This window comes from Xenopus laevis, chromosome 1L (genome assembly GCF_017654675.1).
Source record: "Xenopus laevis strain J_2021 chromosome 1L, Xenopus_laevis_v10.1, whole genome shotgun sequence".
Lineage (NCBI taxonomy): Eukaryota > Metazoa > Chordata > Amphibia > Anura > Pipidae > Xenopus > Xenopus laevis.
In genome coordinates, this window is record NC_054371.1 from 42,704,291 (window position 1) to 42,726,404 (window position 22,114).

The following is a 22,114-nucleotide window of genomic DNA, read 5'->3' on the forward strand; positions in this document are numbered from 1 at the left end:
TTTAGTGGGCTGGTGGGGGCTGTTTGGACCTCTGTGGGGAGCTGATTGGGCCTCTGTATACCTGAAATGCCAGGGCCTATTTTGATTCTCAGTCAAGACCTGATACTCACTGATATCTGGTTTAAAAAAAATAAGATATCCAAGTAGCCTCAGAACGGACTAATTGGATACAAAGTAGGGCTCACTAAAAGTTTAAAAGGGCAGTCAGAATGTAGGAAGGGAGCCTTGGGGTATATTTATCAAAAAGTGAAGTTAGACATCACCACGGTCCTCTAGAGTGAGATTCTGCCACTCCCCATTCATTTCTATGGGATTCTGAAAGGTGTATTTATCAAAGGATGAACTTTTACTTTCACCCAATGATAAATACTCTTTTAAAAATCTCACAGAAATGAATGGAGAGTGGCGGAATTTCACTCTAGAGGACTGTGGTGATGTCTAACTTCACTTTTTGATAAACATACCCCCTTGAATCATGGGGAACTTCAATTCAAATCACAGATATAGACACTAGAATATGCACCCACACCTCTAGAGGAAACTGCTTATTGGTATATGCATGCAAAGGTTCAAAAGTCTGAGGTCAGTAGTTGTCAGGTGTTCAAATTAAATGGCTTAAATTGCCAGTTTTAAATCTGCAAGTCCTCGGCAGATTACTTTCGCTATACTGAGGCTGCCAAATTTGAATCTGCCAAGATCTATAGCCAATAGCACACAGGCGTCTGCCATCTCTGTTCTCCAAAGGCACATAAATTTAACACGTAACGGTCAAATCGACCCCACAATGTGTGGACATAGCTTTTAGAGCAGAAAGTAATCGTTTCAGTCACTACATTAAAAATAAAGCACAGCACTATTAATAAATTATTAATTTGCTTGAACTTCCTCATGGAAAAATGTATACCTTTGTGGAAGTGATTTAGCATCTACAAATGCAGCCAAACGGTATACACCTTGGAAGCTTTAAATTCAAAAGAAATCAAATTTACTATAAAAAAAACAAAAAAAAAAACAATTTTCTACATGTGCAATGTGTTTACTGTAACACACAAGCCATCCAATAAGTCTGCATTAAACATTCTGTTACTTATGAGATACATAAATCCAATAGGAATGGAATTTAAACCAAGATTAAATGAGCAAAGAGAGCGAAAAGCACAGCTGTGATCACAGTCAGGGCTGGATACGTTTTAAGGGCGCTCCAGACGGCTAGTCATTTGGGCTGCTCTCTAGAAAAGCAGGTGAGGATGTGCTGCATTTTCAACAGGCGATCTTTTAGTGACATCATCGATAGTACTGACAGCTGATACCTGGGATCTACAGGTAAAACTGCAAGAAGCCACCAGCACCAAGCTGGTCCATTTGGAGCTGCCTACAAATGAAAGTGAAACACAGGTCATACAGGATATGGGACAGACAAAAGTTGCAGTTCACAGATATCTGTGTTATGGAATTCTATGTCAGTCAACCCTTTACCATATGTTTAAAAAGGAACTATCGCGAAAATGAAAATTTAAAATACGCTTCATCATACTGAAATAAGAAACTTTCTAAATATAATTAAAAATGTTGTGCCATTTCTGAAAGAATCAAGTTATATGTTCACTATTCCTTTCTCAGCATCTGTTCTCCTCATTCTGTCTTCATTCAGTAGTGTCAGATAATCATTGACAGGAAGATCCAATATATCTTATAGGGGGGCTCCCTTTCCTAGCAGATGAATTAGAGCTCACTCAAATAACTGATTCCAGTACAAACCAAATTTAAAAAAAGAATTGCCTTTTGCACAAATCCTGCATGTAGAGAGACATGATGTCTGCTGATTTTAATAGAGTGAGCTCTAATACATCTTCTAGGCAAAAGGAGCCCCCCTATAAGATATATTAGATCTAACTGCCAATGAATATCGATACCCAACTCCTGAACGAAGACAGAATGAAGAGAAACAGATGATGAGAGAGGAATAGTGAAGATGAACTTGATTATTTCAGAAACAGCTCCAAATGATTGTATTTAGAACGTTTCTTATTTCAGTATGCTCAAGCTCATATTAAATTTTCATTTTCGCGATAGTTCCCCTTTAAGTATGTATAATTGTCTTGCACAGATTGTAGGTATTAACTGAATCCCAAAACAGGTATAACAAACAATTCACATTGTTGCAACTGACTGTTGGTGCCATTACATAAACGAATGCCACAAATAAAAAAAAAAAAACATGACCTCGCTGTTTATTTCAGACACAATGAACCACTAATCTTGTACCACAAATAACTTTCACAGACCATGTCAGGCTGAACGTTACCTGTATATTCTGCTCTGTTTCTGGCATTGCTCCAAAGTGATGCAATATCTGACTGCGGAACCTGGTGCGCAAATTCTGAAACCAGCGGCAGGCTTGTGCGTGCACAGCATCATGGAGCTCCTTGAGTTGCTGAAATTCTTCCTGATGAACCTTAGGAAGACAGAGATCCCATATTTAGATATGTAATAAAGCACCTAAATACATAGTTGCTACTTTAATGTGATCCTAATCTCATTCAACTCCACAAAATGCAGAATTAGGACATCCAAAGAGATTCATTACACTGTACAAGTAACAGCTATGTGTGCAGTTGTCTAGGTAAGCTCACTTGTAAAGTAATGGTCAGTAGAAACTAGGGATGCACCAAATCCACTTTTTTGGATTCAGCGAACCCTCGAATCCTTTGCGAAAGATTCCACTGAATACCAAACCTAATCCGAACCTTAATTTGCATATGCAAATTAGGGGTGGTAAGGGGAAAACATTTTTTACTTCCTTGTTTTGTGACAAAAAGTCACGTAATTTCCCTCGCAGCCCCTAATTTTCTGTTGAAAAAGGCAGAATCCTGGCCGAATCCTGGATTCGGTGCATCCCTAGTAGAAACAAAATTCCCTAAGGTGTCTATGTATGCCGACATCCCTGAAAAAAAACACTCTATAACAGAAGTGCCCATACTTACTAATGCAAGGTCTACTTTTAGTAGTGTTGTCCCTTTATGATCTATATCCTTAAAAGCATTGTTAGCATTCTGTTCCATGGAAAATATTGCTTAAATAATGATTTATGAGAAAATGTATATTGTTATATTTAGACATATATTTCTAATGTAACCTTAACATAAAAATAGAAACAGGAGGGTGATTTAGACAAGCCGTTTGTTGACAGTGTCTTGAGATCTACTGATCACCAACTCATATCAACTCCAGGACTTTTATCTGCTTCATTAACAATGATAGAACGAATTGCCCACACCTGCCCATGAAATATCCTTGGATTCAATTGTCCAATTACTTGTGAGCCCCTGAAATTAAGTGATCGTGTTAAAAAAAGGCTTTTTTGTTCAACCCACTGAGTTAAAGCTGAAAGTTTGCAGTTCAACTTTATCTGAGTTGTTTTATTTAAAATTCCTTGTGGTAATGTACAGAACCAAAATTAGCAAAAAGTTGTCTCTGTCCAAAGATTTATGGGCTAAACTGTACCTTTTGGACACCCCTGCTCTATAATAAAGGACTATCTCATTTACCGACATAGTGAATGGAGGCTCTATGCTAAATTACATTGCAGCTATGGAATTAAATCTGCCCTATACATACCGGAATATCTGACAAGTACTCAATGTCTGCAGTACTATAACCATCTCTCATTCCCCTATTCAAGACCCGAAATCGCTTTCCACCGACTGTATCCACCACAGAACGACCATCAGGCAGGAAGTGAACATTTCTTATTTGCAACATACAACCATAGTCTGCAAAACTGAAAGGAAAGAACAAACAATATTTCTGCACTGGAGAAAGTGTGTTAATATAGCTATAAAATAGATCAGGACAGCCAAAAAAAATCAAGCAGTTGGGGTGTGTGTTATCTGCAGTTAAACCTTCATTTAAGCTATGATAACAGCAACTCTGTCAATGATTAGACTAGGAACGTTCTCTATACAATACTTGTAAACTCTATATATGCAGATCATTTTAATTGTTTCCACAATTATTCAGTTTTAATAAAGCAATCGAAACACAAAATTGCAAAAACTATTTTTTGTCTGTACAGGTATGAGACCGGTTATTCAGAATGCTCGGGACCTGGGGTTTTCCGGATAATGTATCTTTCCGTATTTTGGATCTACATACCTTCTATCCACTAGGAAGCCTTTTAAACGTTAAATAACCCCAATAGGCTGGTTTTGCTTCCAATAAGGATTAATTATATCTTAGATTGGATCAAGTACAAGACACTGTTTTATTATTACAGAGAAAGAGATCATTTTAAAAAATTTGGATAAAATAGAGTCTACGGGAGATGGCCTTTCCATAATACGGAGCTTTCTGGATAATGGGTTTCTGGATAACTGATCCCAAACACTGGTAAGAAGAATTTCACTGGCACACAGGAGTTGCTATAGCAGGGCAAGCCCTTGCAATTTTATTATGCAATTGTGCAATGTTTCTGTGACACGCCCCTTTGTCATGCTTGACAAAGGGGCGTGTCCCCAAAACGTTGCACAATTGCATGATAAAATTGCAAGGGCTTGCCCTGCTATCGCAACTCCTGTGTGCCAGTGAAATTCTTCTTACCCTTGTTGTGAGGTGGCAGATTCCTCTATCGCTGGGCACAAGGATAAGAATCTTTGGGTCTGTGTGGTGTGCGGCTTCTCCAAAGCTCTTCTATCATAAAAACACTGAAATCCTATTTCTATGTGATTACCTTTTTTCTGGGTCACTTATGCACATCCCAAATTGTTTTGTACCAGTTTCCATACATCTTCGGATCATCAATCGATACCGAGGCTCAAACACGTGAAGAGGACAAGGCACAGTAGGGTAAGCCATTGTACAGACAAAAATTGGCACATTCTTTGTTAAGCTGAAAAATAAAGACAGTTGTTAGAGAAGGTAATATATGACAAATCAAAAAAAGTCTTTCTGATAGATACAAACACTTCCATTGCTATAAGGAATAAACTTTAACTATAATCTATAGAAGTCACCAAGGTTTTCATAAGATTATATAAAGTATTCAGAGTTCAGGTACACTTTTATTTTTATAATACACAAGTTCATATAGAACAAGTGACATCACTAAGCACCCATTAACACTGACGACATCACTAAACACATGCTGCTACTAACACAAAGACTTTACACGGCAGTGTAATTACTTTGAGAACTCAGCAGTTTCCTCTTCATGAAACCTCTTCCTTTCCGCGAGCTCTTCGGGGAGATGCGTTTTAATCAGATATTCCAAGAGGTGAGTCACGTTGTAGCTTCTTTTTGCCAAGAACTAAAAAAACAAAACAAAATAAGACCAAACTCATGACTGTAAAACCAGCAGGTGTATAAACATAAATCGGGATTTAGAATTGTTAGAACTCACCTCGGTTAAGCTCTCTTTGCATAAGGGACAATGTGGAGTATGATCTAAACATCGTTCTAAGCACTTCTTGCAAAATGTATGCCCACATGGTGTGGTCACTGGTTCATAGAACAGTCTGAAAAATACAAACAGCAAAGTTAAGCATAACTTGTTGACTAGGTTTAGTATAGAATATTACTTTGCATGCAGGCTGTAGATTTACCGCTCAGACTGATCGATCGTTCTAAATGTTAAAGAAGGAAGCACAGAAAGAGAGAGAGTTTTAACAGGAATTTAGTGCTTTATAAACTGAAGATTTGAGAGACTGCGTGGAGAGACATTTGCCTGCATGACAGAATTCAGTTAAGGAGAGCAATATACTCTAGCAGGGCTTCCTAAACTGTTGGGTTGGTGCAATAGCAGAAGGGCCATGCCTGAATGCCAGTTAGGTTGAGATGTGGGGAGAATTACTATTTGCTCTCCTAGATACCCCTGAAAGCCCAGCTTGAAGGTCTCTTAGGATGAGGTTTTGGGATGAAAACATATTTGAACCTTGGCTGAACACTTAATTTTGCTTGATTTGCTTTCTATTAAATGTTATTAACATGTTACTAACCTCATACATAGGGAACATTCAAGGTCAACCACATCAACAAGGCCATCTGAAATAGATTTTCCATCGAGTTCTAGTTGTGAGGATTCTAGAAAGACATACAAAGAAAATATAGCAAAGATTATAAAACCTACAGAATTTAGCCAAAAACAAGGATGATAAGGAATGATTGGCACAAAAATGTAAATTTGTCGATCCCTGCCCTCCTGACTCATACTGATAATGAAGAGCACAGCGGTCCTAGATATTCTCAAAACTGGCTGATTAAAGACTGTGGTACATTCCAAGTCCTACAACCATAGCAAATTTAGTGAAAGCTTTTTCTTGTCAATAAATATTTTTCATTTATTGCAGAGTAAGTTAACATACCTCCCTGCTTTATGTGCTTTTTCCTCACATCCTCACATCCACTTGCATCTTGCTCAGAACGGGAGAATTTCCTTTTCAGTAGCACTCCTGTTTCCTGGCTCCTTAGTAGAGGTTCAGAGGTCACCCTTTTTAAGCGTTCATCTGCAGCGTGAGGCTCGGAGTGAATCGTATGTGCAGAAGATGTTCTGCGGATGCTGCTTCTGCTAAAATCCTTTACAGTTTCTGGCACCTCTTCATGCTGTGAATAAATACCAGTTATTGGTTATCTTCTACAGCTTTGGACTCGAGTGTAACACAGTCTCTTAAGTGAAACAGTTATAACGCTCCCAATTAGAATAAGTCTTTCCATTACATTATTATGCATTGTACATTGTAACCAGTACTTCCCTTTTCCATGTTCTCCAGGGTGGTCATAATTTGCCATTTCCTGGGGTGAGGCACATGTATGGCGCATATAAGTTCTATGCATGTGTGCTTACCTAGGACAGAGTGTGGTGCTAAAGGAACCAAGATACGGTCATGGGACCAAAAAAAAAAGAAATTCAAAACGCATCAGTTAATAGTGCTGCTCCAGCATAATTCTGCTCTGAAATCCATTTCTCAAAAGAGCAAACAGATTTTTTTTATATTTAATTTTGAAATCTGACATGGGGCTAGACATATTGTCAAGTTTCCTTGGAGCCCCCAGTCATGTGACTTGTGCTCTGATAAACTTCAGTCACTCTTTACTGCTGTACTGCAAGTTGGAGTGATATCGCCTCCCTCTGCCCCCCCCAGCAGCCTAACAACAAAACAATGGGAAGGTAACCAGATAACTGCTCTGTAACACAAGATAACAGCTCCCTGGTAGATCTAAGAACAACACTCAATAGTAAAAGCCAGGCCCCACTGCGACACATACAGTTACATTGAGTAGGAGAAACAACAGCCTGCCAGAAAGCAGTTCCATCCTAAAATGCTTGCTCTTTCTGAAAGCACATGACCAGGCAAAATGACCTGAGATGGCGCCTTACACACCAATAGTACAACTAAAAAAATACACTTGTTGGGTCAGGAATGAAATTTGATATGGTAGAGTGAATTATTTGCAGTGTAAACAGTGTAATTTATGAATAAAATGGACACCATAAAAATCATGACAGAATCCCTTTAATGAGCATTAGGCTGGTCAAGGCAGAACACCAGCTTTATGCTGTAACACTAATTAAAACAATGGCATCTTCTCTATCAGCTCCCCTTTGCTTCTTCCTTTATGTGCATTGACAGGTCTCTGTGCAGACATACATAGCGGATATTGGTGCAAAAATACACACTGGCTATGTACGTGTTATTAACTTTATAATTACCTCATCCAAACTTGGTAAACCATAATCAACATCTTCTTTATCAGCGCCCAGCACAAAAGGCTTCAGTTGACTGTTTGGTAAGGATGTTCTTTCCAAATCCTTCAGGATACCTTCTACTGAGTCTTGAGCAGGAGACAGGAAGTCACAGAGAATCTGTGGAGCAGGTCAGATTTGTAATTAAAAACAAATGAAACAAGAAACCTCAAAGCTAAGAAGTATTAATATATACTGATAAAGTAAGCATGGGTTTATTAAGGATCATATTATATACTTAGGGTCGAATATCGAGGGGTTAATTAACCCTCAATATTCGACCGAAGTAAAATCGAAAGTCAAAGTAATATTGAAGTCGAAGGATTTACTGCATTTCCTTCATTTGTATGATCTATTTTCCTTCGATCAAAAAAACCTAGGAAAGCCTATGGGGACCTTCCCCATAGGCTAACATTGATGCTCAGTAGGTTTTAGTTGGCGAAGTAGGGGGTCGAAGTTTTTTTTAAAGAGACAGTACTTCGACTATCGAATGGTCGAATAGTCGAACGATTTTTAGTTCGAATTGTTCGATTGGAAGTCGTAGTCGAAGGTCGAAGTAGCCAATTCGATGGTCGAAGTAGCCAAAAAAAACGTTCGAAATTCTAAGTATTTTTTATTCTATTCATTCACTCGAGCTAAGTAAATGTGCCCCTTAGACTAGGTACAAGGGTTCCATAGCTCCTAATTCCACTCTGTCCCTGGCAAAGTCTAGGAATCCAAAGAGAATGAAGATGCATGGAGCACAGCACAACATGAATTATTAAAGCAAACAGTCATTAGGGGGAAAGTAAAACCAGATCAATAACCTGAAAAATGCACTGCTGAGTACTACTGATATGTGGAAAGGCTTCACGTGAATAGGAAAAAACAAGCAGCTGTCAATAATGGAAAATGCTATTCCAGGCTGCATGTAAATAGAAGAAGCCTAACAATACGCAATAAAACTCATGCTTTTTAAAAAAAGTTATGGAACACACTCTTACCTTTTCAACCTCAGATCTAGCTGGTTCGTACGTTTCATCTAGAGCCAGGGTTTTAAGATAAAAAGTCAGCGATTCATACATATGTCCGCTGTCCTGAAGTATTTTGGCTTTCTTATAATACACCTAGGAAGTAAACATTAATACGATAAACAAAAACAAAACAGTTTGGCTTTTACTCTACTGTGCTTGTGCACAGTAACTGTGGGAGGCAAGATAGTGGTGCAACATTCACTAGTATAGAGTTTGTTTTTTTTTAGTAAAGAGGAGCACAGGAACCAGGGTCTGAAGTATTCACTGGGGGGGTGCCTACTCATACAATGATTATTTGACTTTCTTTTTCCTTTAATGAGGAAGGTTGTAAGTAAGCATTAGGAACCTTTACGGTTGAAGTTTGCAATAAAAATAATAGTAATGTTTGTCCTGTTTGCACCCCCTTCTTTCTAAATCTAAACATAGGCAGAAGCCAAGGGGTTAGACATGTTTACACCAGATACTCGAGGAGCATGAATATCTACAGCAGCATGTTAATTATAAAGGTTTCTAGAAACTGTCTATAATCACCTCTGGCCAGTTGTTTTGCATAGAAAGGACAAAGTCCAGATCCTCGTGAGCTTTCCCAAATTCACATATGCCAGCATACGAGTCGGCTCTGTAAACATGTAGCATCAAATCATCTGGATCTGTAAGAGGAAAATGAAATAGTTACAAATAAAGGTAACCTAAAACAGTTGCGTTAGAATTGAAAACGTTTACCAGCTATGGTAGCCAATGAGAAGGCAGCATTTTCTGGTTACAACAGCTACAATCGGTTGCAACAATTTATTATACTTGATTTAAGCTGTATGACTTTTATATTAACTCCACCCAAGATATTTTTCCAGTGATGTCTAAATGCAACACTTACATGTCTAATCTGCAACACAGATTTAAGGCAAAACAGAAGACCACCTCGTAAATTGTCCAAAACTGCCCTCTCTATCAAAGCTGCTGGCAGTTGTGTTCTCTCTGCATATTGCTTTCACTTTCCCCTTTGTATTGTAAAGCTGTGCGGTGAGCCATAAGGAATGAGCTGTATAACCGTATAGAGCAGACTAAAATCTTTGAAACAGCTGGAAACAGAAAATAAAAAGTGCTTCTTGCAGCATCGGGATAAAATAAATCTTGATTTTTTTTTTTTACCTCTAGTGAAAAAAACTTGAATTTTTCGAGATTTGTGCACATATACCTAGGGGCTGATTCACTAAGGGTCGAAAATCGAGGGTTAATTAACCCTCGATATTCAACTGGGAATTGAAATCCTTCGACTTCGAATATCAAAGTCGAAGGATTTAGCGCAAATAGTGCGATCATACGATCGAAGGATTATTCCTTCGATCGAACGATTAAATCCTTCGAATCGAACGATTCGAAGGATTTTAATCCAACGATCGAAGGAATATCCTTCGATCAAAAAAAGTTAGGCAAGCCTATGGGGACCTTCCCCATAGGCTAACATTGACTTCGGTAGCTTTTAGATGGCGAACTAGGGGGTCGAAGTTTTTTTTAAAGAGACAGTACTTCCACTATCGAATGGTCGAATAGTCGAACGATTTTTAGTTCAATCCTTCGATTCGAAGTTGTAGTCGAAGGTCGAAGTAGCCCAAAAAAAACTTTGAAATTCGAAGTTTTTTTACTTCGAATCCTTCACACGAAGTTAGTGAATCGGCCCCCTAGTGTGTGCCATCGTACAAACAACTGTGCTGTACCTCCAATGTACAAATATTTATGGATGTTACAATGTAGTTAAACAGAGCCACAGCTTTGCCCTTTGAATGTATCCTACCATGTGAATATGTGGAACAGGGTTCTAAAGCTGTAGCTCTCTGCACACAGTAAATGACCTGAAGTGCTCTGAAAGCCTCCTCCCTTCCACTCCCCTTTAAGCTGCCGTTGTATAAGAGATGACATCAGAAATGCAAGGTTTCATAACCAGGACTCATGTGACTTAAATGGGGATTCTTTCCGGCATGAGAACAATCCAGCCTGCATACACGTCAGGCACTGGGCAACCATCTTGGACTACAAGCCCTTTTTCTCCCAATGGTTGTGTTGCTCCTATCTGTAATACTCACTTGTGTAACACAAATTTTGTTTAAAGGGAAAGGCTGTATAGGAGAATAACTATTGAAAGCACGTAAGCCTCCTAGTAATACAGGTTCAGTGCTGTGGGGCATTCTTGTGTGTTTTTTAGGAAGGGTGCCTTGCAGACAGCTACCCCACACTGAGGCAGGTTTTAAAGAAGAGGAGCTCCAGCCTGGGGTGACAGATACACTGGGGGTTCCTAAAAAATTAGCACCCCTGAAGAGGCTTTACAGACTAAGGCCTTAATCGTCATTCAAAATAAAAAATAATAAAAATGTGTGAAGCTTTATGGAACACCCCATGCTAGGTGTTTAAAATTTTCGGTTCAGTTAACTTTTAGTATGTTATATAATGGTTAATTCAAAGCAACTTTTCAATTGATCTTCATGATTATATTTTGTATAGTGTCTGAATTATTTGCCTTCTTTTTATGACTCTTTCAAGCTTTCAAATGGGGGTCATTGACCCCACCTAAAAACAAATGCTCTGTAAGGCTACAAATGTATTGTTATTGCTATTTTTTTTTTTATTACTCATCATTCTATTCAGACCTCTCTCCCTTTCATATTGCAGTCTCTCATTCAAACCAGATTGCTGAAATTGCAAACTGGAGAGCTGTTGCATAAAAAGCTAAATAACTCAAAAACCACAAATTGCAAATTGTCTCAGAATATCTCTTTCTACCTCATACTAAAACAACCCCTTTAAATAGTTCAGCAACAGCTACATTCTGCAGATCCCTGTTTTAAGCTATAGAGTCGTTAAAACATGCAACAAACATCCCATATGAAATGTTTCTATATTATTTTTATACATTTCTGAATAATAATAAACAGAGATTACTAAATAATTCCAGTATCACACAGATTTGAGAACTGAGTAAATGGATTCCTTTGCCTTGTTGAGCTTCCTTATATCAATAATGAAAAGTCTGTGTAGGACTCCTGCAACAAGTAAACCATTGTGCTATGTATTCTCTGTTACGAAGTCTCAGCCGTAAAGCAAGACAGAACTGCTGCTCTGAGGGAGAAAGGGGCTTAGCCCTTTGATTAAAGTGGACCTGTGCACCCAGACACAAAAATATGTATAATTACATTAAACATGAAATCCAATTTCTATTTTTTATTAAAGCATTCATAGCTGTTGTAAGCTCATTTAAACATCTCAGCTGTCAATCAAATATTGTCTGCCCCTTCTCTATGCGTTAGGCATAATAACAGGGCAGGCAATTACTTTCACTTTCCATTCAGCACTTCCTAGATGTCACTGCTCTCCACACATTCCCCCATTCTCTTCACCGTTTAATTGTGTAGCCAGGGCATGGGGATGGACATTGGGTCCCCCATTCTGGTGCACAAACAAGATTCGGAGATGATGCAAAACTTGTCTTAATAACAGTGTCCACAAAATGGCTTCTGCCTGCTTGTTATAATTATGAATTCGCAGACTGATGGAAACAAGATTCAAATAATTTATATTGTGTAATTAGAGTTCATTTTACTTGACTAATATGATAGGATTTTGAATAATTTGTTTGAGTGACAGGTCCCCTTTAAATAAGACTGTAGTATAAACAAATACAATTCTACTAAAATCTTACAAACCCTGTTCATTTAGCCTGTCGGAAACAGGACTGCCAACATTCTAAATACAACTATGGTCACCTACTGACAATGGGAGATAATAGAAGGAAAATCAGTGTATTTTGCAACAGAAGATTTTAATCAGATGCCCGTGGATACAAAGCAACAAGTGTATATGACGGACGATACATTCATGTAAATGCAACATCAGTAGTGTTTTTATGTGCTGCAATATGGGTGTTCCTAAAGTGCATTCGTTAGCAAATTCTAGTGCTGCTGTTGCTAAAAATAAAGATCCCTGTTAACTTGCATGTTGTATCAAGCATTTCATGTATTTCAAGCAAAGCAACATTTCTCAGGAGCCTTGTTTTAGGGCGGGGGTCCCTAAACATTTTTTTTTTTTACCAGTGAGCCATATTGAAAAGTAAAAAGAGTTTGGCAGCTGACAAGAAGTGCTAAAGAATGACTGTGATTGGCTATTTAACAGCACCCTGTGGATTGGCAGCATGCAAGAGGTTCTGTTTGGTAAAGTACATGGTCTTTAACAGGGATGCACTGAAACCAGGATTCGGTTCAGGATTCGGCCTTTATCAGCAGGATCTGGCTGAATCTTTGAGCCTGGCCGAACTGAATCCTAATTTGCATATGTAAATTAGGGCCGAGAAAGGAAATCACGTGACTTTTCCTTACTAAACAAGGAAATAAAAAATAAAAAAAATTTCCTACTTCTTCATTTCCCACCCCTAGGGGCACATTTACTATGGATCGAATATCGAGGGTTAATTAACCTTCCCCATAGGCTAACATTGGTGCTCGGTAGGTTTTAGGTGGCGAAGTAGGTGGTCGAAGTTATTTTTAAAGAGACAGTACTTCGACTTTCGAATGGTCTAACGATTTTCAGTTCGAATCGTTTGATTCGAAGTCGTAGTTGAAGTAGCCAATTCGATGGTCGAAGTAGCCAAAAAAAAACTTCGAAATTTTAAGTTTTTTTCCTTCTAATCCTTCACTATGTAAATGTGCTTTAAAGGGGTTGTTCACCTTCAAACAACTAGTTGGTTTCAGATAGATCAACAGACACAACGACTTTTTCCAATTACTTTCTATGTGTCACAGTTTTTCTAATATTGAAGTGCAAAGTGTCATTTTTCACCTTCTAAAGCAGCTCTGTGAGTGGAGGTCGCCGACACTGTAAACTGTTCTAAATTGATACATTTAGTTGATACATTTCTTATCTTTGTCCCTGCTGAGCAGAATCCCTGGGTTTCATTACAGGCAGTTGTTAGAAACTGATACAATAGTTGTTAATACTCCAGAGATGCTGCTGAGAAATGTATCAACTCAATGTTGCAAAATTGTAACAGTTAAGAGCAATAGTGCCTATCCTTTACTAATGTGGGGTCTACTTTTAGTGATGTTGTCCCATTATGATCTACATCCATAAAAGCAGTTAGCATTCTGTACCAAGGAAAATATTACTTGAATATTATATTGATTTATGAGAGAATTTATATTGCTATATTTAATAAAAAATTTCTTATGTAATCTTAACATAAATATCTGAATGAAAAGCATGAAACAGGAGGGTGATTTAGACAAGCTGTTTTTGGCAGTGTCTTGAGATCTACTGATCACCATCTAAAGGTCTCTACTTGTAGATCCCGATCTACCTTTTGGGACCCCCTTGGTTTAAAGTCTGCTCCTGAATTACTGAGCTGCCAGACTCAAACACCAGAGACAGGAACATTCAACTTTAAACTTAGATTTTGGAAAAACAGTAAAAAAATAAATAATGGAAACTAATTGAAAAAAAGTCTTTATTTCTGGGGAACAATCTGAAAACAAATGAACTGAAAAAAAAATGTTTGGAAGGCAAACAACCCCTTTAAAGGTCCCTGGGAGCAACTTAAAATGGGTCGGCCAGCAACATGTTGCTCGCGAGCCACTGGTTGGGGGATCGTTGTTCTGGGGTCTAATGTTATCTCAGGGCCAAAGAATCAAGCATGGATAATGACCAAAGCATCCAATAATTGCCAATAGGAAAAAGGTAGCCGGTCAGAAACAACTGTTCTCTTGTACTTGTGGCACGTGGACTTGTCCCAGGTCAGTTGGGTTTGGGCTGAAACATTGGTATGCATACTCGGGTGCCAGTTAAACACAATACAGCACAGAGCCCCCCCAAATCCCTTATTACATCAGTGAGGAAAGTACTGCCCAGAGCCTGCCCCTCTCTGATGACACTTGACAGGGCAGCTCAGGCTCAGGTTGTAAAATCCCTTCTCAACCCTCACAATTCCTGCATCACTGACGTGTGTAACCATAATCCCCCAGCTTCTTTCTGATAAGAACAGAAAGTGATCACAGGCAATTCTACTTGTTCTGAATACTGCAATTTCCCTCGACAGATCCGCAGCAATCCCTGTGTGTCAATAGACCTTAGGCTTTCATTCAAGAGTAAAAATTCCTAACCTTCTGCACTGAAGTCCACTCTGATCTCATGCTTAAATAATTTCATATTTATAGGATATTGCAACTGTTCTACTAGTTTTCTGCGTGGGCAAAATAGGAAACATCTTTGTACGGACCTGCTGCAACCCTAGAGTGCAGACTTATTGACTTATATATAGAGATAAGTTGGGAAATGCAACCCTGTAGCGAAATCAATGAACTTTGATAAGGATACATGTATTCTCCCTCTCTGATGTCACTTCCACTATTATGGAAGGTATTGGGCCCAGCTGCAGATAAAGTGAATCTTGAGTGAAGGGTTCCATTTTTATTCATTATTTAATATGGGGTTTTTTTCAGCAAGTACTACACCAATTATAGTCAACTGAGGGCCAGATATTATTAAGCCACCAATCCCAGTATACCTCTGAACATATACTATTGTTCAACTACAACTCCCGCGGCTACCGGCAGCCTCAGCTGACAGAAAATATACAGCAGCGGTTCCCAATCTCTGGGGACGCGGATCCTTAAATTCATTGTCTAAACTGCATGAGACCAGTGGTTCCAGAGTTTTCAGGTCAAGCCACCTCCTTTAAAGGAGGCATATAGGATAAATTAAAAAACCCTAATTTTGTAGGCAGTTATACGTAATATATGGTGTTGCTTTTACATTGTGCTAAAAATTAACATTATCCTTAAAAATAGCCCCTTTATTAGCGCTCCCTATAGATGTTCACTGGTCTCAGTTTCAAATGAGGGGTGTGTGTGTCCTAACGGTCCCTGCCAGAAACACAGTAGGGGACAGCCAATCACAGCCCTGCAGTCACACAAGCACAGACAGGCTTCAGTTCCTGCTAGCTGCTGATTGGTTCCTGTTCTACAGTGCAGTGAGCTGAGAGCCGCCGGCTCCCCTGCACAGCCTGGGAATTCAGGGAGCAGGAAATGGAAGAGAAGGGAGGGATTATTAGGGTTTTTGCAGAAATATTCAATAAATCAGCCAGAAACACTACTTTTTTAAGCACAATTCTTCTATATCTAAATGAGTATAATGCACTGGTACGTTCTTATTTTTTACACAAAATGTCTCCTTTAAAGGTGATAGAAACAGGTATAGTTACCAGTTTGCACACCCCGGCTCTCCAAATCGTATATTGCCCGGTGCGTGACAAAGGGGATCACCCCGAAACGTTGCATCACACAAATAAAATACAGCAAGGGTTGTCCCTGCTTGTAACTAAGACCTGTGTGCCAGTGAAATTACTTACTCCTTTAAAGGTGAAGCAAAACCAAAAGTTAAAAAACCCCTACCTTACATAGACCCCCTCCCTCCTCCCCCAGCCTAAGTGTTACCCCGGGCAAATGCCCCTAAGTTTTTACTTACCCCTCCGTGCAGATTCTGTTCAGCGGAGTTCACGGCAGCCATCTTGTTCTCTTGGGAAATCTTTTGGAATGAGACCAGTGCGCCGGCGCATGCGCAATTGGAGCAATTTTCAGTCTCACGACAATTGCGGATGCGCCGAAACTGACGACAATTGCCGAAGAGTCCGTCTCATTCCGAAGATTACCGAATCGGCTGAAGATGGCGCATGTGAACTCCAATGCCTGAATCTGCACGGAGGGGTAAGTAAAACGTTAGGGGCATTTGCCAGGGGTAACAGTTAGGCTGGGGGGAGGGTCTATGTAGGGTAGGGGGGTAGGGTTTTTAACTTTTGGGTTTGTTTCTCCTCCTTTAAGATGTACCATTTGTCAGTGTCCCAACAGTATATAACACAGCAAATGTTCAGCCCCTCTCCCCATATCGTCAAACGGGGCACTTCCCCTAATTCTCTCCTAACTGGACTTTAGTCTGGGCCAAGGTTGTGGGAATGACAAGAGTAGACTGAGCAAAGCTTTAGAGGAGCGCTGGCAGTGAATGGGTTAGTGTGATTGTGAGGCACCTGTCAGTCAGTCAGTCCGTCAATCGCAGGCCCCATGTCTGTATTAGTGAAAAGCCTCGCCCAATGACTTACCTGTCTCCATAAAGCTGTTGACTGTGCGCAGAGCCTCCGCGTACTCCCCGGCTCCCAACAGCTGACACATCCCCTCATCCCGGTCACTTTTAGCCGCCAGCAGGTGTGGGAATTTGTCCGCCAGCTGCTGAAGCAACACACAGGTCCTACGTGGAGCTCGGCCCATATCCTCCCGGCACAGCCGGCATCGGCTTCTGGGCTCTCCCCTCAAGCAGCAGCGGCAGTAAGTGTGACCGCACTCAGTGCTCACTGGCTCCCTGAGTATCCCTCCGCAGCCCGGACAACTCAGAGAGAAGCCGCATTCCTCATCATTACTGGAGGCACCCTCCGCTGCCCAGGAGCTGTACTTCTGCACTAGGTACTCCAACAACGCTCCGAGCTGCCTGGGCCGCGGGTTGGACGGCGACTGAGAGTCCAGCAGTTCCCTGAGCCACGGTATCCCATCTCGCACAGCGGGGGATGACATGGTCCTGGAGCAGCCACCCCCGAACCTCAAATCTCTATACTACAAAGCCAGCATTCCAACAAGGACAGCCGTCTACCCCTCTCCCTGTTACATAAACTCAGCCGCTGCGCGAGTCGAGTAGGTCACATGAGCACAGGGAACACTTCTCATTGGTTGGGGCGGCTGTGGAAGGTTACAAAACGCACTGCTGAGCAAGTTTCATAACAGTGGGAGGGAGGAGGTCGTAGGTTGTGATACTGTGAAAGGAGTTGTTATGTGAGGCTTTGGCAAGCATTGTTATTCCTTTTCTGGTACCTCTACAACCGCCTCCCAAGATTTCCAGTTCAGAGGGCAGTGATAAAAACCCTCAGTCACCCTCCACTTACATTCTATGAGAATCACTTGTACTTGTGGGTCAGATGATTATCACAATGCTGAGTACTGTGTATTCTGGTGATTGTCTGATTCGTGACTGAAGGTGACCCCCCCCAGAAAAAAATACATGGGGAGTGATTCTGAGTGTTTGCTCTGCTGCCCACTGAATTTGAAATCATTTGAGCAACCAATCACTTGGGGCCTCTTTATCAAAATTTGCGCATTTTTAGGGCGGTGGCACACGTAGGGATTCAGGGAGATTAGTCGCCCAGCGGAAAATCTTTTCTTCGGGCAACTAATCTCCCTGAAATGCCTTCCCGCCAGCTAGAAAGTAAATGGCCGGTGGGATGGCACTCGGACCGATTCTGCTTTCCGATGTCGCCCGAAGTTTCCTTGTGTGGCAACTTCAGAAAATGAAGTGATCCGAGTGCCATCCCACCGGTAATTCACATTCTAGCTGGCGGGAAGGGATTTCAGGGAGATTAGTCACCTGAAAAGAGGAGATTTGTCGCTAGTCAACTTATCTCCCTGAATTGCTGCATGTGCCACCACCCCAAAAAAATTTTGATAAAGAGGCCCTAAGTGATTTGTTGCTCAAATTTTAGGCATATCGGGGAGATAAATCACTGGTGGCTAATCTCCCCTAATCTAAGCATGTGCCACCACCCTTAAATGTTTTTTCAACCACAACTAATCCCACATTTGAAAAAAGCACGAATATATAATTTTTTATTAAAATATCTAAGTATAAAAAGCATAAGCTAATAAAAACATGGAACAAACCTGAATAAAAATATGAAAACTTTCAAATTCTCATTTCTGTATGAATATTTTGTGCGATTACAACCCCCTCCCCAAGAAAATCTAAAAATCCATAGAAATAGACAGATCCATTGACATCTACATGACCTTTCCAGTTTTTAGATGGAGAAGTTTTGTATCAGAGTTTTTTGTGGTTTTATACTTAAAGGGGTTGAGATAACTTTTAGTATGATGTAGAGAGTTATATTCTGAGACTATTTGCATTTGGTTTTCATTTTTTTATTATTGAAGGTTTTTGAGTTATTTAGCCTTTTATTCGGCAGCTCTTTAATTTGCATTTTAAGCAATCTGGTAACTAGGGTTCAAATTACCCTAGCAACCATGCATTGATTTGAATAAGGGACTAGAATATGAATAGGAGAGGGCCTGAATGGAAGTATCAGTAATAAAAAGTAACAATAACAATACATTTGTAGCCTTATAGAGATTTTTAGAGCTAATATGTATAATTTGGGTAAAATAATAATATGATTATTGGTCCATTAGAATTGCCCAATGTGTGATTGCCTTTATACATAGATTCACAAATTTCCAGTAGTCAAATCTAGTGGCACACTTAATAAATTGGAACATAAATTTCTGCATCCTGGAGTTTTTTTTCCATATTTTCCTATAGTGGCACACTTACATTTTTTGCAGCATACGTTTCAGATTTCTGCTGTTTATTCCATGTTTTTTTTATAGTGGCACACTTAAACTGTTTGCAGCATAAGGTTCTGCTTTCTGGCAATTTCTCCATATTTTCCTATATAAAACATTGTATCGCCACTTTCTCATTGTTCCGATTGTGGAGTGATTTGTTGCTCAAAAGGAGCTGCAGTTTATTTTCACTTCCTTATCTTCCAATGTACCATGAACTGGCCAACATGGGGCATTAGTAGATTACATTTATAAACTTGCTTAATCCCCAAACCTACTAACCTCCACAGTACATTGATATTGGTCTGAATCTATGGTCCAGCATACACATCATGGTAATGAGATTTGATGGGTTTGTATGACCAGTTTAAAGGTAATGGCACACTGAGCAGATCATCTGGTTTCCTCATGGATTTTGATCGTGATGACCAATTTAAGGCTGAGGTTTGTAAAAGATAACTGGATACCATTTTGCTACAAAAGGAGACAGTTTGTATTTATCCTTTCTTATTTCATCTTTCAGATTGTTTTCCCATACAAGCATTTGCAGAGCAGTGGTGTCTCCGTTTGGCAGTGGTGTCTCCGTTTGGCAGTACACCTAGTTATAAAACCTGCCCAAGCCTGGAATTCAAAAATAAGCACCTGCTTTGAGGCCACTGGGAGCAGCATTCAAAGGGTTGATGAGGAACATGATGCTCGCGAGCCACTGGTGGGGGATCACTGCTCTATAGTATTAGGGTTAGTCCACATGAGCAGATTCTAGGAGATTTAGTCGCCTGGTGACTAATCGCCTCTTCTTCTGGGCGACAATCTCCCCAAACTGCCTTCGCGTGTCTTCCCATCCGCTATAATAAAAGTCACCTGCGCTAAAGCACATGCGGCACTTCGTTTTCCAAAGTCGCCCGAAGTTTCCTCGTGCACAGGGGCAGCGATGTGTGCTAGGCCCCACTGAGATTTTTTTTGGTGGGGATAGCAATGCACTCTCAATACATTGCTGGTGCAGAGCTTTCAATTTATTGTTGAAACAGTTGGCGCTATTCTCAGACTGGAGTTAGAGGATTCACGAGAGGATCCTGTGATTTTAGAAGCCACTAACTACATGTATCGTCTTAAAACTGCTGCTTGCCAGGCCCGGACTGGCAATCTGTGGGTTCTGGCAAATGCCAGAGGGGCTGCTATAAGGTCCCATAGAAAGTCAGTATTTAGTGGGCTAGTGAGAGCTGTTTGGGCCTTTATGTGGGCTAATTTGGCCTCTGTGTACCTGAAATGCCAGGGCCTATTTTAATTCTCAGTCCGGACCTGCTGCTTGCTGCCTACTTGAAAGGGATTTTTGACCTCCTGTTGCAGCTTTTGAGTATGCATTTTCAAGCCAAAATCTGCTCTTTGCTGTATGCACCCAGGCCAAAACAATGCCTCTGGGTGCAAACACACAAAGTCAGTGGATGCCAGCAGAGCAGCAGATTCTCAGTCTCCACGTATATGCAGGCTGAGAATCAATTCTGTAGCACATTTATAAATGGCTTCTCCCATTAATATTCTTGTGAACAAACTCATCAAAGGTACACTGTTTTTCAGTAGAACATGTACAGATGCCTATGGCATTCATTAGGGCCCCTACACAGAGAACTTACACTTCTTAAAGCAATTAAACATTAAAGCAATATTTCTGGTTTAATCATTCTTTGATAAGTCACTTACTAGCCCAAATATATTTTTTCCCTTGTGCTGTATTTGTTCTCTCTCTTACATTGTTGCTCTTGACAGCTGAGAATCTGCAGAACAATTTTAGCAGCTAAAATGGATTAAAGGCATTACCCAATTAAAGGATTGATTGAAGCCAGAAGTCTTTTGAATTGAAGTTGAATGAAGTAAATGAGAGCTAACAATTGTTACCATGTACAACTTACAAAGTTGTTGAGGGGAGGCCGCATCACTAGTGCAAAGAGCGCGATATATTGCACGGTCTCTGCAATAGAAAAGACACATTCTGATTAATAAAATTGGAATTTTGGGTCCTGAAGTGGGTGGCTGGTCTCTGATTTTTCTAGCAGGTCTGGACTGGGAGTCAAAATAAGCCCTGGCATTTATAAATAGTACGTAGTTGACTGTAATACATAGTAAGTTCGTAGTAAGTTGAAAAAGAAACACATCCATCAAGTTCAACCTTTTTACTTTTTTTAACTGCCAGTTGATCGAGAGGAATGCAAAAAAAACCCATCTGAAGCCTCTCCAATTTGCCTCAGAGGGGGAAAAAATTCCTTCCTGACTCCAAAATGGCAATCAGACTAGTCCCTGGATCAGCTTGTACTATGAGCTATCTCCCATAACCCTGTATTCCCTCACTTGCTAAATAGCAATCCAACCTCTTAAAGCTATCTAATGTATCAGCCTGTACAACTGGTTCAGGGAGAGAATTCCACATCCTCACAACCCTTCCGAATATTTAGGCGGAACCTCTTTTCTTCTAATCAAAATGGGTGACCGTGTCAAATGGAAATACCTACTGGTAAATAAAGCATTAGAGAGATTATTATATATTTATACATAGTTATCATATCACCCTCTTCTCCAGCGTGAACATCCCCAATTTGGCCAGTCTTTCCAAATAGCTAAGATTTTCCATACCTTTTAGCAGCTTAGTTGCCCTTCTCTGTACCCTCTCTAATTCAATAATGTCCTGTTTGAGTGATGGGGACCAAAACTGTACGACATATTTAAAATGGGGCCTTACCAGTGCTCTATAAAGTGGAAGAATGACCCCCTCCTCCCGTGAATCTATGCCCCTTTTAATACAGCTCAAGACCTTATTTGCCCTTGATGCTGCCGACTGGCATTGCTTGCTACAGCAAAGTTTATCATCTACAAGGACTCCAAGGTCCTTTTCCATAATGGATTTGCCTAGTGCAGTCCCATTAAGGGTATAAGTGGCTTGGATATTTTTACATCTCAGG

At 40.1% G+C, this 22,114-nt stretch overlaps 1 protein-coding gene across 1 annotated transcript; it reads right to left on the reverse strand.

Moving 5' to 3' along the window:
• Positions 1–707: 707 nt before the first annotated feature.
• Positions 708–17,490, reverse strand: LOC108698546 (LON peptidase N-terminal domain and RING finger protein 1). The gene is made up of 12 exons (XM_018230126.2): positions 16,883–17,490; positions 9,283–9,401; positions 8,722–8,844; positions 7,706–7,858; positions 6,360–6,597; positions 5,994–6,078; positions 5,399–5,513; positions 5,184–5,305; positions 4,730–4,888; positions 3,619–3,781; positions 2,306–2,455; positions 708–1,372 (listed from the first exon to the last, which is right to left on the reverse strand). Exons 1-12 carry the CDS (start codon positions 17,346–17,348, stop codon positions 1,214–1,216), a joined length of 2,052 nt encoding a protein of 683 aa, XP_018085615.1. The 5' UTR covers positions 17,349–17,490; the 3' UTR covers positions 708–1,213.
• Between the last annotated feature and the right edge of the window lie 4,624 nt (positions 17,491–22,114).

Bases quoted from the DNA above. Each gene is read 5' to 3' on its own strand.
- LOC108698546 (XM_018230126.2), bottom strand. From the start codon at position 17,348: ATGTCATCCCCCGCTGTGCGAGATGGGATACCGTGGCTCAGGGAACTG. The intron at 7,859-8,721 runs GTAAGAGTGTGT...CCTGCTCCACAG, and splicing joins CTAGATCTGAGGTTGAAAAG to ATTCTCTGTGACTTCCTGTC. The intron at 5,306-5,398 runs GTGAGTTCTAAC...TTGTTTTTTTAG, and splicing joins GCAAAGAGAGCTTAACCGAG to TTCTTGGCAAAAAGAAGCTA.